Source organism: Suncus etruscus, assembly GCF_024139225.1.
Source record: "Suncus etruscus isolate mSunEtr1 chromosome X unlocalized genomic scaffold, mSunEtr1.pri.cur SUPER_X_unloc_1, whole genome shotgun sequence".
Taxonomy (NCBI): domain Eukaryota; kingdom Metazoa; phylum Chordata; class Mammalia; order Eulipotyphla; family Soricidae; genus Suncus; species Suncus etruscus.
In genome coordinates, this window is record NW_026060304.1 from 350474 (window position 1) to 367822 (window position 17349).

At 42.0% G+C, this 17349-nt stretch overlaps 5 protein-coding genes across 7 annotated transcripts in view; 2 read left to right on the forward strand and 3 right to left on the reverse strand.

The window, feature by feature from the left end:
- The window catches only part of LOC126000507 (histone-lysine N-methyltransferase PRDM9-like), a 101008-nt gene extending 92142 nt beyond the window's left edge, over positions 1 to 8866 (forward strand). The window contains 3 exon segments of the mRNA XM_049767757.1: positions 5440 to 5520; positions 7322 to 8740; positions 8743 to 8866. Coding sequence (XP_049623714.1) covers positions 5440 to 5520; positions 7322 to 8740; positions 8743 to 8828 — 1586 coding nt within the window. The 3' untranslated portion in view covers positions 8829 to 8866.
- The window catches only part of LOC126000517 (28S ribosomal protein S21, mitochondrial-like), a 390936-nt gene that overhangs the window by 326062 nt on the left and 47525 nt on the right, over positions 1 to 17349 (reverse strand). The gene's annotated exons all lie outside the window — the stretch shown is intronic.
- The window catches only part of LOC126000509 (histone-lysine N-methyltransferase PRDM9-like), a 770602-nt gene that overhangs the window by 211412 nt on the left and 541841 nt on the right, over positions 1 to 17349 (reverse strand). The gene's annotated exons all lie outside the window — the stretch shown is intronic.
- The window catches only part of LOC126000518 (histone-lysine N-methyltransferase PRDM9-like), a 322719-nt gene that overhangs the window by 150836 nt on the left and 154534 nt on the right, over positions 1 to 17349 (reverse strand). The window lies entirely within an intron of this gene.
- LOC126000506 (histone-lysine N-methyltransferase PRDM9-like) overlaps positions 1 to 17349 on the forward strand; it is a 160501-nt gene that overhangs the window by 50100 nt on the left and 93052 nt on the right. The window lies entirely within an intron of this gene.

The following is a 17349-nucleotide window of genomic DNA, read 5'->3' on the forward strand; positions in this document are numbered from 1 at the left end:
TTCCTTGTAGGATGGATTTATGTCTTAATTTCATTATTGCTCTAGGTCTCAGTTAATCATGAAATTTTACAAATTAATTTAGTCAAGGTTCACCTGAAAGAGAAATTTCTCATCATATTAATGTTGTTTTTCTTTCTAGGTATACTCATTTAACGACTTTCACTCTTTTTATTTTAACATCATTGCTTTATTTCCCTCAATTTAGGTTTTAAGACGCTGACATAATGATAATGTTAGGTGGACTTTCTTCACAGTGCTTCTTGCCTATGATTGATTATCATAAAGTTACTGTTATACAATAACTTTGTATATATACTGATATACACGTATAGTAGAGTTGTCCATGTTTGTATTACGCATGAAATTCTCTTTCAGATCTGCTAGGCAAAACCATAAAAAAAAATTGTGAATTTGAAATGATTTATCTAAACAATTGCCGGCTATTACATTTTAAGGAGCTTTTAGTTGATTCAGCTGAATTCTCTTTTCTTTTGCTCTATTTTGGATCCTTTCCAACAAATATTTTTTAGTATGAGTGAGTGTTATGGCCATACTTTTTGTGAAGTCTGTATGTGTATGTCTTGTTTTTTGATTTTTTTTTTTTTGGGTCACACCCGGCAGTGCTCAGGGGTTATTCCTGGCTCCACGCTCAGAAATTGCTCCTGGCTGGCACGGGGGACCATATGGGACGCTGGGATTCGAACCGATGACCTCCTGCATGAAAGGCAAACGCCTTACCTCCATGCTATCTCTCCAGCCCCTTTTTTTTTATTTATTTATTTTTTTATTTTTTTATTTTTTTTTTGTATGTCTTGTTTAGTGTCTGTCTGTTCTGCATATTTTGTATATAGTTCCCTTTTTCCTAACTTTATCTTCCCTAATTTAGTCTTCCTTATCCTTCCTTCTCTCTTCCTAGTCCTTAACATTTTAATTTTCAGGATTCCCTTCACATGTGCAACTCATCTCCTTCACCCACAACTACAAGCTTCCTGATCTCGGCTGGAAGAAGAAATCCATGACTGTTGGAGTTTTACACCATATATTCTGCAAACTTGTTGGAAATGAAGCCACCTGGAATTTGTGTCACAATGTAACCCCAGAGAAAATATCGATGGATAAGACCCACAGTCTCTGGATCCCAGTTAAACTGTGCTATCTGAATTTCTGGTTTTCCATCCACATACACAGTACTATTGTTGACCATTTCTACAATGGCTACCCCAAGATTGCACCGATCCCAAAGGAAATGCAGAAGCCCAACCAACTCATGATCTAATAATGTAACGCTTGGGAATGCCCCAACACATGGATGACTGTACTGGCCTTCCTTCTTCATTCAGCTTGATGTTATCTCCTGTACAAGGCTTCAACCGCTTTTCCAGACCCATCAAGTGTCTTCTGCCGGTCTTTTTGGAGTTCCAGACCCCTCATATTTACAGATTGGTATTGAACTCTGTAGAAATTTCATCTGTTGTTTTTCCTATAACTGTAATCCTTTGAAGTTATATTTGGTACTACACTTCTTTTGACTATCGTAATTAATGTTTTTCTATTTTAGTTTTTAATATTAGGAATCGATGTTGTATTACATTAAGGTTTTGCTTTCTTGACTTTAGGTTTGTGAGTTAGATATTATTGTCTATAATTTCCTAAATGATATTTATGTCTGTTCTCAGGGTTTTTTGCATGGGCGCATCATAGGCAAAATACTAGGTTTATAGAAGGTTCCATCCATTTTGGATGGTCCCTCAAGTTGTTTATTTACACAGGGAGGGTCTCTGCCTTAAACATTTTGTTTTGGTTTGTGACTTAAGCTCCCATCTATAAATAGTTGACATCAATTTCAGACATCTTATGGACTTCAGACAGGATTAAGAACTTGGACTAAGTTCAGATACCTATTGATCATCATTGCAGTGGCTCCCCACTGTGCAGAGGGTGTATGTGCCTCTTCTTCCGAAATAAAGGCCTAGTTCAATGCCCTCAAAGATGGGCTTTCTGGTCTACCTGAACTTGAATGAAAATGGAGCTGGAGAGATAGCATGGAGGTGAGGCGTTGGCCTTTCATGCAGAAGGTCATTGGTTCAAATGCCGGTATCTGCCAGGAGCGATTTCTGAACGTGGAGTCAGGAGTAACTCCTGAGCACTGCCAGGTGTGACCCAAAAACAACGACCACCACCACCAAAAACAACAACAACAAATAAAGAAAAGGTGCTTCTTCTTGCCTGCTACACAACCTTTCTGGTGTCTCTTCGAAAGATCTATGTATGTCTTAGATTTATCTTCTCAGGAGCTTGTAGTTGATTCCTTGATACATGCTTCTGGTTTTAGACACCCTGTGCTTAGGTTAGAAGTTTTTCTTTACATTTTCCTGTGATGCGCTTATGCAAACAGCCGCTCTTTTATTATTGACTAATTTTTCTTTTAATAATTGTAGACAATATTGTTTGTTTACTAAAAACAAACGGGGGAATTGTTGTGTATGTAAATATTTTGGGGGATTACTATGTTGCTCACCCTAAACTGATTAGGTGATTGTGCCCTACCCTAGGGTGTGACCTGGCATTCTGCCCCCACCCTAGGGTAGGACCTGATTCTGCTTCCACCATTGGTTGGTATCTGATCCCACCATTGGGTGGTACCTGACTCTGGATTATAAAAACAAGGGTCTGTGGAAGTCCGGAGCTTTTTGCTGGCTGGAACTGAATCTGAGTCTTTGGATTTCAGTTTTGTCCATCCGAATAAAGCACATATTTCCACGATCCTGATTGTCTGCGAGCTGTTTACCCGCCGTTTTACCTCAGAACCGTGGGCTAGACAGGGTGGCAGATGCGTGCTCCGAGCTGGAAGAAAAGGGCCTCATTCTCCATCCCTCCATCAGTCAACCTCTTCAGGGGCTGTCCTGCTACAGCCAGGAGTATCCCCTTAGCATCAAACGGGTGTGGCCCAAAAACCAAAAAAAAAAAAAAAAAATGAGAGGTTTGCTAGGTAATGGACGCCAGGATGAAAGTTTCTTTTATTCAGTAGTTTGACTATATCATTCCACTCTTTCCTTGGCTGGATTGTTTCAAATGGGAGATCTGGTTTAATTCTTATGTTCTTTCCTTTCTACTTATGAATCTTCTCTCTTACTGCTTTTAAGAGTCTTTTTTTTTTTTTTTAATCCCTTGGATTACTCTATGCCCTGGAGTTGTTCTGTTGGGGTCTATTTTGTTTGGCTCTTTTTGCCTCTTGGATTTTTACAGCAGACTCTAGAGAGTGGGAAAGTTCTTTGTTATTATTTCCCTTACTCCTCGTATTTTCCCTTTTTCTTCCTCCCCATCTGGTATTCCTATATATCTTATATATATATCTCCTATATTTTTCTTTTGTCTTTATTAAGTACCCTACATTTTTTTCCAATGATTTGTCTCTTCTTTCTTTTTTGTTCTCTTTATCCAATGCATTTGTCTTTGATTGTCATTGTGGTTCTCTGCCTAGTAATTCTAGCTATGATTGCTTGCTGACATGTTTTTTAGTCCTCCAGTTCCATTTGTAGTGATTCTCTCATTTTCTGAAAGAGTTTTCCTTTGAGTTGATTGAATTGTTCATCTATATAGATTCCTTAAGCTTACCAGCTAGTGACTTCTTGATTTCTGTTGCTAAAACACTGTGTTGACTTTAGGTTCTTATCTCTTTTGTTGTTGTTTTGTTATTGTTGTTGTTTTTGGGGTGTCACACCCAGGAGGGCTCAGGGGGTTACTCCTGGCTCTAACTTCAGATATCATTCCTGACAGGCTTGGGGGGATGCCAGGATTCGAACCACTATCCTTCTGCATGCAAGACAAATGCCCTACCTTCATGCTATTTCTCCAGCCATAGGTTGTTATCTTTAAGGCTCATGATTTTTGCTGGACTTGTACATTTGGCAGGATTTCTCTCCATATCCCCAGGTGCAGGTGTCTTCCTTAGTTTCCCATTGTTTTTTGCATTTGGTCGGTTGGAATCTTGGAGTTTCAGGGTATTTAAGAAAGTGATCATTAGGGCCGGAGAGATAGCATGGAGGTAAGGCATTTGCCTTTCATGCAGAAGGTCATTGGTTTAAATCCCGTTATCCCATATGGTCCCCCGTGCCTGCCAGGAGCGATTTCTGAGCGTGGAACCAGGAGTAACCCCTGAGCACTGTCCAGTGTGACCCAAAAACCAAAAACAAACAAACAAACAAGAAAGTGATCTATTGAACTGATTTTATAAAAGGTGGTTTGAGGTATATCTGCTTTAAAGGTTACTTTTTAAAAAAAAAAAAAGTGAGGTTGAATATCCTAAAAATAATGCAAACTGATTCATGAATTTGCTCAACTGGAATTTGTGCTGTTATTTTTCATTTTTTTTTTTTTTTTTTGTTCTTGTTGGTTTCTTTTTTTTTGCCACATTGGCTGGTGCTTGGGTTATTTATGGCTCTATATTCAGAAATCATAGCAGGCAGTCTCAAGGGACCATATGAGATGCTGGGGATCTAACTCAGGTCTGTCCCTAGTTGGCCGAGTGAAAGGCAACCTGCTGTGCTACCACTCCAGTCCTGTGCTGTATATTTTCTGGGAGAAAGAAGTGCAAGGTCAGGGGCGAGAGAGATAGCATGGAGATAAGATGTTTGCCTTGCATACAGGATGGTGGTTCGAATCCTGGCATCCCATATGGTTCCCCAAGTCTCCCAGGAGTGATTTCTGAGTGTAAAGGAAGTGTTGGGTCTAATCTGCCTTTGAAGTACGTGATATTAATGGAAATGTCTTCATGCAAATACACTAGCTTCCTAATTGTTTGGGAAAAGGAGGGTTGATGGGCAGAACCAGAAGGTCTTTGTCTTCACTAAGACACATACCTGAAATTGGTTGTTGGCTGGTAGGGTATCAGAACCAGCTACCTCCAGCTTCCTCTTTTTTTTTTTTTTGGGTGGGAGCATACCCAGCAGCACTCAGGGTTATTTTGGCTTTCTGCTCAGAAATCGCTCCTGGCAGGCACGGGGGACCATGTGGGATGCTAGAATTCAAACCACCATAGGTTCTGGGTTGGCTGCTTGCATGACAAACACCTTACCACTGTGCTCTCTCCAGCCCCATCCTCCTCGTATTAAGACACATTTGGGCTTTGGCGGTACTTGGTTTTATTCCTAGCTCTTTGCTCATTGTTCAATCTGTGAGGGACACAGAACTACAGAGGGTGCTTAGGTCAAATGCAGTTCAACGATGTGCTCTCCCATCCTCCCACTGTGTTATTAGATCCCCTCAATTAGACTCTTTCATTTCATTTTATTTCAACATGTTCTCTTCTGTACAATAGCCAACGTGCATATGGAGAGCTAAGATTCTGTTCTTCACTGTTTAGTGGTTTGGTGGCTTTCAGTAGGAACACAAATCTGTCCCCTATCCAGTCCCTAACCCAAGAATTGTCCTTCTGGGCAGGGTCTTGCAGGGTGAAGCCTTTGCTGATCTCCTGGTTGGAAAAAGGAACCATGCAGAGGCTGCCAAGAGGAATGTTGGAAGGTGAGTGTCTAAAGAACCGTCTGGAGTAGGGCATGGGTTTTTGGATGTGGAGCATCATGGGTTTCTGAGATGGGGCCGTGGGCATGAGACATCTGACTCCCAAATCATTCGTGCAGGACCTTTCCTGTTCTCATTCACTGCCCTTAATGCTGAATCTCAGGTGATTTGGATCTTTGCTGTCTTGCGTTTGCCCTTTCTGGTTTCCTATCTATGGGTGTTTAGAACAGATCCTGAGATTGCTTTTTGGGTGGGCCACACTCTGTGACACTCAGGGGTTACTCCTGGCTCTGCGTTCAAAAATAGCTCCTGGCTTGGGGGACCACATGGGACACCGGGGAATCGAACCATGGTCCCTCCTAGGTCAGTGCATACAAAGCAAACGCCCTACCGCTTGCACCACCACTCTGTCCTCTGATCCTGAGTTTTTGATTTTTCACTCCCTGTCTGTGCTCTCAGCATGGCTGCACATCACTATGTTGGGTGCCCTTCTCAGACCCTTCTTCCCTTTTCCTTTACTCTGACCTTTGCCATTGGATAGTTATAGGGTTTTTGATATGGCCAAGGAGGACTTATTTTCCTCTTTTAGTTTGAGGTTCATTCAGCGATGATACTTGGGATTACTCTGGTCCCGTGCTTCAGCAATCCCTCATGGTGAGCTCTGTGGGCATAATGTGGTGCCTGGAATTGACCTCAGATCAGCCAGATGCAAGGCAAACACCCTCCCTGCTTTGTTTTCTCTCTGCACCATGCAGAAATTTTGTTTTGTTTTGTGTCATGGGTTATTCCTGGCTATGTGCTCAGAAATCGCTCCTGGCTTGGGGGATCATATGGGATGCTAGGGGATCTCAGGCACTGCTCTGGCCCTGACACAGAAATATTTTTTTTTCTTTTCTTTTTTTTTTTTTTGGTTTTTGGGCCACACCTGTTTGACGCTCAGGGGTTACTCCTGGCTATGTGCTCAGAAATCGCCCCTGGCTTGGGGGGACCATATGGGACGCCGGGGGATCGAACCGCGGTCTGTTCCTTGGCTAGCGCTCGTAAGGCAGACACCTTACCTCTAGCGCCACCTTCCTGGCCCCCCCTTTTTTTTTCTTAGTTTTAAACCATTCATATGCAAGCTAGAATAAAGGTGATGTAGATTTTGCCAAGCTTCTCAACACGATCCTCCCAACATTTTTCACTTATTGTCAGCTGATTTAGCACCGAAAATAACCTGAATTTTGCTCTACCCATGTTGCTGCATAGCCCAATGTAACCTCTGAGTGTCACTGGATGTGACCCAAAAAACAAACAAAAAGGTCCAGTTTAGAAATTGAAATGATAGTACAGTGGGTAGGGTGTTTGCCTTTCATGCAGCAACACAGGTTCAATCCTCGGCATCCAAAATGGTCTTCCTCAGTCAGTCAGAAATACTAGCTGAGTGCAAAAATGAAGTAACCCCTTAGCACTGTGAGGTTTGGTCCTAAAACAAAAACAAAAATTTGGGGATAGGACATTTCTGGATTTTGCAAGATATAATGAATGCAAATGGTATGACAAAACAGACTGTTTAAGAGCTAGAGATATAGTACAGCAATTCATACAGCTCTCCAAGCCTGCCAGGAGTGATCCCAGAGCTTTGGGCACCTCTGATATGGCCTCAATATCCAAACAAATAAAAACTCACCAGACTATTTAGGAGCATGATGGTTTTATAATAAAATAAGGAAAGCCAGGAGTGCGGATTTTAGCAAGAGATAGAGCTATTGTCCAGACAGCTTTGTCAACATCTACTCTGACCAAAACCTTGTTCTTTCAGCAGAACCGAAGCCAGACATCTATCCATGTCCCTTCTGCTCTCTCATCTTCTCCAGTCAGCACTTCCTCGGTCGCCACATGAAACATAGTCATTCCTCTCGGATCCTCCCAGGAATATCTGCAAGAAAACACGCTCAATCAGAAAATTCCTCTCCATGTGACCAGAACCAGTGGCATCAATATTCTGATCCATATAATGATAAGCCAAAGAATGATCTACTTGAAAGTCAAAAGCACACAGAAAGCTCCATACCTTTGTCTATGATGAGGCTTAAGAGAGATTTAACAGCCTTTTCTAAACGAGTTTGCAGTGAAATAATGAGCTCTAATAACCAGGTGGCACTGGAAGAAGAAACTAATCCAAGCCAGAAAGTAAATCCAAATGACACAGCTAGTTTAGTTCCAGGGATAGGAATGCCAAGAATTTTAAGAGACAGGCATGTAAGACCTGCACAAGGCTTCACAGATAGATCAAATCTCATTTCACACCAAAGGACACACAGAGAGGAGAAGACTTATGTTTGCAGGGAATGTGGACGAGACTTCAATGTGAAGGCAAATCTCATGAGACACCAGAGGATACACACAGGGGAGAAGCCCCACGTTTGCAGAGAGTGTGGGAGAGGCTTCAGTGATATGTCAAGTCTCATCCGACACAAGAGGATACACACAGGAGAGAAGCCTTATGTTTGCAGGGAGTGTAGGCGAAGCTTCAGTGATTTGTCAAGTTTAATCAAACACCAGAGGACACACACAGGGGAGAAGCCTCATGTTTGTAGAGAGTGTGGGCGAGGCTTCAGTCAAACATCACATCTCATCCAACACCAGAGGACACACACCAGGGAGAAGCCTTATGTTTGCAGGGATTGTGGGAGAGGCTTCAGTGTGGGATCATCTCTCATCTTACACCAGAGGACACATACAGGGGAAAAGCCCTATGTTTGCAAAGAGTGTGGGCGAGGCTTCAGTAGTTCGTCAGGTCTCTTCAGCCACGAGAGGACACACACAGGGGAGAAACCACAGACTTGCAGGGAGTGTGGGAAAGGCTTCAGGAATATATCAGATCTCCTCAAACACAAGCGGATACACACAGGGGAGAAGCCCTACGTTTGCAAAGAGTGTGGGCGAGGCTTCAGTATAAGTTCAACTCTCATCGTACACCAGAGGACACACACAGGGGAGAAGCCCTATGTTTGCAGGGAGTGTATGCGAGGCTTTAGTGATTCGTCAAGTTTAATCAAACACAAGAGAACACACACAGGGGAGAAACCCTATGTTTGCAATGACTGTGGGAAAGGGTTCATTGACCATTCATCTCTCAATAAACACAAGAGGACACACACAGGGGAGAAGCCCTATGTTTGTAGGGAATGTGAGCGAGGTTTCAGTGTAAGTGGAAATCTCCTCAAACACCTGAAGACACACAAGAGAAGCCTCACAGATGCAGGGAGTATGGCCAAGGCTTCGGCGATATGTCAAGACTCATCAAACACAAGTGGACACGCACGTAGGTAAGAAGCCCGTGTTTGCAGAGTTTGTGTGTGAGGCTTCAGACAGAGGTCACGTCACACACCAGAGGACACAGTCAGGAGATAGGGCCCCATATTTCTATTGTGAGTGGGTGAGTCATCTGAGGTCACATCACACACCAGAATAGTCACCCTGGGAGAATTCCCTTGTTTACTGAATGTGAGTGCAATGCTTCAGTTATATATCACATCCTCATCCTATACCAATAGTGTGTGTGGGCAGATCAGAGGTCACATCACACATGCATAGGGGAGAATCCCAGGTATTTGAGGGAATGTGGTCAAGTCTTCAGTGGCGAGTTTGACTTTCATCAGACATTGGAAGGATAACCCCATGAAGGGAAAGTGCTATTTTGCAGGGAAGTGGGCGAGAATTAAGTGTGAGATCACGTCTCATCAAAACACCAGAGGACATATAGGAAAGCCCCTTGTTTGCAGGGAGTGTCCGCAAGGCTTTGCTGAGGTCGGAAGATCAGAGGGCCTTCCAAATCAGAAATAAAAATCATTTGCTGGGCTGGAGAGATAGCACAGTGGTAGGGTGTTTGCCCTTGCACGCAGCCCTATTCAGGACAGATGGTGTCCCTTCGAAAACGAAATATGGGAGGCATCACATTCCCCATCTTTAAACTATTACAAAACTGTAGTCATCAAAACAGCATGGTATTGGGATAAAGACATATCTTCAGATCAGTGGAATAAACTAGATTATCCAGAGAATGTGCTCCCAACATACAATCAATTTTTCTTTGAAAAGGGGCAATAAATGCAAAATGGAGCAAGAAAAGCCTCAGCGAGTGGTGTTGGGATAACTGATCAGGATCTTTCCCAAAAAACTGACTTAGATTTTCCATCTAATATCCTCCACACAGGTCAAATGCAAGTGGTTTAAAGACCTTGATATCCAGACCCACAAACCATAAGGTATATATAGAACAACATGTAGGTAAAAACACTCCAAGAAGAGAGACTTCAAGGAGAAACGGCACTCTCCAAACAAGTGGAAGCAGAATGAACAGATGGCACTATATTAAGTTGAGAAGATACGCGGTTCGCATCCCCGGGTCCCATATGGTCCCCCCAAGCCAGGGGCGATTTACTGAGCGCTTAGCCAGGAGTAACCCCTGAGCGTCAAACGGGTGTGGCCAAAAAAAACAAAAAAAAAAAAAAGATGAGAAGAATGTTACACCTCAAAATAATAGTTTCTAGGATACAAAAGCCATCACCAGAATGGGAAAGCTATTCACCCCAATACCCATCAGATATGGGGCTAATATGTAAGCTATACAAGGTACTTACAGAACAAGAAAATAACATCATCACCCTTCAAAACCTGTGAGAAGAAATGAACCACATTGCCAAAGAAGAAATACAAATGGCCAGACACATGAGAAAATGCTCCGACTCATCACTATTCAGGGAGACACAAATCAAAACACATGCACCCAGAGACTGACACACATCGCAAAGAATAACCATCCAGTACTGGTGGGATGTGGAGAGAAAGGAACTCTAACTGCTGGGGGGAAGACCCGCCTAGTCTAGCTAGCCCTTATGAAAACTTTCGATAAACACAGTAAGTGTAGCCTGAAAAAATGGTGGTGATTCTACAAAATTCTCCACCATTATCAGGTTTATAGCTCCCTTTCACTGAAACCTTTGTCCAAAGGGTCTGCTGCACCCAATACATCCAGAAGGTGGCGAAGCTGTATATTGATGCCTTGCAGATCTTTACTAATGTCCCAACTGGTGATGATGGGTTATGACAAGAGTTAACAAATAGCTGTCAATGATGAATTATGAAAACACACATGATGGAGTTAACAGTGGCGGTGGGATTGGTGTTGAATTGTTATAAATAAGTTACTTTGTCACTCTTCTTTCAATAAAAAAGTAGAAGACCATAGTCTGTGCAAATTGAAAATGATAAAACATCACCTCATGAAGAGACTTCTAGTAACTTCTAACAAGAATTTTTGCATTATGAAAATAAATTCAGATGGTAATTCCCAAAATGTGTTTTGCATTTGTCTCTAGTAGTTAATTCCCAGATTTACTATGTTCCTGATTTGTATCTGCAGTTTGTAATTTGACCCTACGGAGAGGCTGTATTAGATGAATTCATATCTGTGTTACACTATTGGCATCACTAGGTGATCAGCCTGAGTTATTCTTAAAACATTACACCTGCTGACCAGGTGTTATATGAGTGATGAAATAGCATCAGAGAGTTTTAGTATCAGCTGCAGATGTTGAAGCAAACCTTGAACCACAGGGTTGGTACTGCTCTGGCTTGGATACAGAAATTTGACTTAAGATATTTGCTAAGAGTTGTGTTTAAAATCTGGTCATAATTCCTTTTTTTTTTTTTTTTTTTTTGTGGTTTTTGGGTCACACCCCGGCAGTGCTCAGGGTTATTCCCTGGCTCCAGGCTCAGAAATTGCTCCCTGGCAGGCACGGGGAACCATATGGGGCGCCGGGATTCGAACTGATGACCTCCTGCATGAAAGGCAAACACTTTACCTCCATGCTATCTCTCCGGCCCCAAAATCTGGTCTAATTCTAAGTCAAAATACCATATGTTCCTTTGGTATTTCCAAAAAAACATAAAGATTGCCATGAGTTATTTTGTCACGTACATTCTTTAATACATTAAAATAATGGAAACAGCTCAGGAGATAATGTATAATGTCCTTCCTGGATGCCTATTTCAGAGGGTTTTCTTTGAAAACAGGAACCCCCAGGAGTAGATACTACCCAGGCCACTGTTCCTGGTCTAGTGGGCCCTGAGCGCCCCTGCCTCCCTAGATCTTCCCTGCAGGAAGACTGACTTTCCAGCTATCATCTGAAAACTGTTACCTCAGAAATGCTGCCAGTCTGACAGCTGTGAGCACTGGGACTTGACCTTATGTACATTTATTTTCTATCCTATTTTTTTTTTTTTTTTTTGGTTTTTGGGCCACACCCGGCGGTGCTCAGGGGTTACTCCTGGCTGTCTGCTCAGAAATAGCTCCTGGCAGGCATGGGGGACCATATGGGACACCGGGATTTGAACCAACCACCTTAGGTCCTGGATTGGCTGCTTGCAAGGCAAATACCGCCTGTGCCTATCTCTCCGGGCCCTTTCTATCCTATTTTATATTAGATTCTCCGCTAGAATAAAATATTGGAAAACAAGTCAGGAGACAAGGCACAATGTTCGTCACTTGTACCTATTTCAGATGGTTTTCTTAATTAACAGCTCCCAGGACTTGAGGAAAAAAACCTTCCAGGACGCTGCATCTGCTCCTAGGCTGGAGCCTAGACTGGTGGGGTCCTGAGCACCCCTGCTGTGCAGACATGCCCTACAAGGAGGACCCTGTCTGAATCCCCAACACTGTCACCCTCACAACTACTGCACTTATGAAATGCTGCCAGTCTTTGAGAACTGTGAGCATAGTGGCCTAATTTTGTCCGCATCGCTTTGACATTTTATGTATCTATCATGGGTTCAATGTTTCCATCAGGCGGTTAATTTACACACACCTACCCTGGCACCTCCAACATGCCATAGACATTCTTCCACTCTCCCCTGTGCCACCTCTTGTCTACCTCTTTATTCTCCCATCAACCTCCTGCAACTCGACAGTACAAGTTTTATTCTCCCAGGACAGTGATGTGTTTAATGAGTGTGCACGTGTTCCCTTTTTATGCAACCCAGTTGTGAAATGATGCCTATGTGATCTTCTGACTCATTTGCCTGACATGATACTTCCAATAACATCTAAATTGTAGTAAACTTAAATTTAGAATATTTTGGGGCTGGAGAGATAGCACAGCGGCGTTTGCCTTGCAAGCAGCCGATCCAGGAACTACAGTGGTTGGTTTGAATCCCGGCATCCCATATGGTCCCCCTGTGCCTGCTAGGAGCTATTTCTGAGCAGATAGCCACGTGCAACCCCCTGAGCACTGCCGGGTGTGGCCCCCCCCAAAATATTTAGAATATTTTCTTGATTCTCTGTTCTTATGGATGTGATGTACATATGCTAACACGTACTAAACCTATCCTTTCATCTGTTGCTGAACGTTTGGATTACTATGTGTTATGGACATCATATGACGTAATGGACAGATGTGAAAACTTTTTTTTTCCTTTTTTTTTTTTTTGTGGTTTTTGGGTCACACCCGGCAGTGCTCAGGGGTTACTCCTGGCTCCATGCTCAGAAATTGCTCCTGGCAGGCACAGGGGACCATATGGGACGCCGGGATTTGAACCAATGACCTTCTGCATAAAAGGCAAACGCCTTACCTCCATGCTATCTCTCCGGCCCCTATTTTTTCCTTTTTTTTTATTTCAGCACCATTATTTTCAATGTTATGAACAATAGAATTCGTTACACAATATTCTAACATCATCACCTATGTCAAGCATCTCCTTCCATCCATCAATGAGCCATGGAGCCCTCCACATCTTGTTTCCCTAGAATACTAAGTTTTGTTTGTGGTATATATTTTAAAACTGACCATTTTCAGTTCAATCACATGAAATATACATACTAAACTATTGTTGACATCTAGTCACACAAGGTCGCAAATCTGTCCCTTCACCAAAACACATTCAATGCTACCATTATTTCACCACACCAATAACCCAATATGAAAATGCAAAATTCAAATATCCTAAGATCGCAATATTCCATCATCTTAGTATTTCAAAATTCCAACATCATAGTATTCTAATATTTTAATATTCCAATATCCTTCCATCTCAATATTCCTCTATTTCAACATCATATATTCCATTAAACTTCCCAATAGATCATCATTAAATTATCTCACACATATCAGGCCAATATTCCAACAATGTTCTGGGGGGTTTAGGCCACATCTGGTAATGTTCAGGTGTCACTCCTGACTATGGGCTCAGAGATCGCTCCTGGCTTGGGGGTCCATATGGGATGCTGGGGGATATAACCACGGTTCGTCCTAGTTTAGTGCTTGCAAGGCAGACACCCTACTGCTTGCGCCACCGCTCCGGCACCTCTAACAACTTATGCCAAAATTGAAAAATCTCAGAATTTAATATTCAGAAACCTCAGTGTTACCTGTAGCTATTTCAATCTTATTCTAATATTTTTCTGTGAATAGGGGTGTCTTGAAGTAGTGTGAGGGGTGTATATATATATATGGATATATATGGATATATATATATATATATATATGTGTGTGTGTGTGTGTGTGTGTGTGTGTGTGTGTTTGAGAACTTTTTGTTGAGGTGTGTGCATGAGGAAAATGCCTGAAGATTCCCTCTAAAATATTCTTAAAGCACATTTTAGGATTTCTTCATGAATTTATATTTTATTCATTTTGTTTGTGTTGTTTGTGTGACAACCACCTCCACCCAGGTGGGTTCTTTTTTGTTTGTTTGTTTTTGGTTTTTTTGGGGGGGTCACACCCAGCAGCGCTCAGGTGACTTCATGCTCAGAAATAGCTCCTGGCAGGCTTGGGGGACCATATGGGATGTCGGTATTCGAACCAATGACTTTCTACATGAAAGGCAAACGCTTCACCTCCATGCTATCTCTCCGGCCCCTCCGCACAGGCGTTATTCCTGGCTCTATGCTCAGAAATCGCTCCTGGCAGGCTCGGGGGACCACATGGGATGCCGGGATTCGAACCACCATCCTTCTGCATGGAAGGCAAGTGCCCTACCTCCATGCTATCTCTCCAGCCCCTACATTTTCATTCTTGTACAGGGATCATACTACTTTTATTTTTCAAAATTTAGCACATGAGCTGCTGAGGGACGCACTAATGTACAATCTTATGTTAAAAATACACTTGTATCTTATGGTTTTTAAAAGAAATTAGGGTCAAAAGGATACAGAAAAAATTTTTTCTTTTTTTCTTTTTTTTAATTTTATTTTTTTAAATTAATATCTTTATTTAAACACCTTGATCACAAACATGATTATCGGGGCCAGCAATGTGGCACTAGAGGTGTCTGCCTTGCCAGCGCTAGCCTAGGACGGACCACGGTTCGATCCCCCGGTGTCCCATATGGTCCCCCAAGCCAGGAGCGACTTCTGAGCACATAGCCAGGAGTAACCCCTGAGTGTCACCGGGTGTGGCCCAAAAACAAAACAAACAAAAAAAACAAACAAACATGATTGTCGTTGGGTTTCAGTCATGTAAAGAACACCCCCCTTCACCAGTGCAACATTTCCATCACCAATATCCCAAATCACCCTCCTCCCCACTCCATCCCCAGCTGTACTCTAGATAGGCTTTCTACTTCCCTCTTTAATTCACATTGCTATGATAGTTCCCAATGTAGTTATTTCTTTAACTGCACTCATCACTCTTGGTGGTGAGCTTCATGAAGTGAGCTGGAACTTCCAGCTCTCCTCTCTTTTGTCACTGAAAATTATTGCAAGAATGTTTTTCATTTTTCACCCGTAGATGAATGTGACTATTCTGCATCTTTCTCTTTCCCTCTAACTTACTTCACTCAGCATAATAGATTCCATGTATATTCATGTATAGGAAAATTTCATGACTTTATCTCTCCTGATGACTGCATAATATTCCATTGTGTATATGTACCATAATTTCTTGAGCCATTCATATGTTGAAGGGCATCTTGGTTGTTTCCAGTCTGACTATGGTAAATAGTGCTGCAACGATTATAAGTATAAGGAAGGGATTTTTGTATTTTATTTTTGTGTTCCTAGAGTATATCCCTAGGAGTGGTATAGCCGGATCGTATGGGAGCTCAATTTTCAGTTTTTGGAGGAATCTCCATATCACTTTCCATAAAAGTTGGACTAGATGGCATTCCCACCAGCAGTGGATAAGAGTTCCTTTCTTCCACATCCCCATCAGCACTGCTTATTCTCATTCTTTGTGATGTGTGCCAATCTCTGGTGTGAGATGGTACCTTTGTGCAGGGTGTTAGATGGAACACTGAGTTCACTTTTTTTAAAGTGGCTGACCAGTTGTGCCAACACCACTTGTTAAAGAGACCTTCCTTGTTCCATTTTGCATTTCTTGCCCCTTGGTTAAAAATTAATTGATTATAGCTGGGGAACATTTTCTGAATACTCAAGTCTATTCCACAGATCTAAGGGTCTGTCTTTATTCCAAAACCATGCTGTTTCAACGACTATAGGTTTGTAATAAAATTTAAAAATGGCAAAGTGATGCCTCCCATATTCCTTTTCCCAAGGGTTGCTCTAGGTATTTGTGTGTTCATTTCTTTTTGATCATTGTTGTTGTACAAGAAGGCTATTGATTTTTGCATGTTAATTTTGTAGCCTGCCACTTTGCTATATGAATCTATTGTTCCTAACAGTTCTTTGGTAGAGTTTTTAGGGTTTTCTAAATATAGTAACATGTCATCAGTAAACAGTGAGAGCTTCCTTTCTTCCTTTCCTATCTTAATGCCCTTGATATCCTTTTTCTTACGCAATCGCTATTGCTAAAACTTCCAGCAGTGTGTTGAATAGTAGTGGTGAGAGAGGGCAGCCTTGTCTTCTACCAGATTATAGAGGAAAGGCTTTTAGTTTATCTCCATTGAGAATAAAATTTGCTATTGGCTTGTGTTGAATGGTCTTAACTATATTGAGAAAAGATCCTTTCATTCCCATCTAAAAGAGTTTTTAGGGCCCGGAGAGATAGCACAGCGGCGTTTGCCTTGCAAAGCAGCCTATCCAGGACCAAAGGTGGTTGGTTCAAATCCCTGTGTCCCATATGGTCCCCTGTGCCTGCCAGGAGCTATTTCTGAGCAGACAGCCAGGAGTCACCACTGAGCACCGCCGGGTGTGGCCCAAAAAACCAAAACAAAACAAACAAAAAAAAGAGTTTTTATCAAGAATGGGTGTTAGACCTTATCCAATGTTTCTCTGCATTTATTTATATGATCATATTGTTTTTATTTTTCTTTTTTGTTGATATGGTGTATTATGTTGATTGATTCATTTATGTTAAACCATCTTTGCATCCTGGAATGAAATATACTTGGTCATGGTGTATGACCTTCTTGATTAGGCGTTGGATTCTATTTGCTAGAATTTTGTTGAGGATCTTTGCATCTGTGTTCATTAGGGATATTGGTTTGTAATTTTCTTTTTTTGAAGCACTTCTGCCTGGTTTTGTTATCAAGATGATGTTAGCTTTATAAAAAAAACTATAAGTGGGGCCAAAGAGCTAGCATGGTGTTAAGGCATTTGCCTTGCATGCAGAAGTTTGAATCAGTGAATCAGTGGTTTGAATCCCGGCATCCCATATGGTCCCTGAGCCTTTCAGGAGAGATTTCTGAGCATAGAGCCAGGAGTAGCCCCTGAGTGCTGCTGGGTGTGACCCAAAAACAAAAACAAACAAACAAAACAAGACAAAGCAAAAATAAAACTATTAGTGAGTGTTCCTGATTTTTTCTTTTCATGAAAGAGCCTGAAAAGGATTGATAGTAGTTCCTCTTGAAAGGTTTGAAAGAATTAATCATTGAATCCACCAGGGCTTGGGCTTT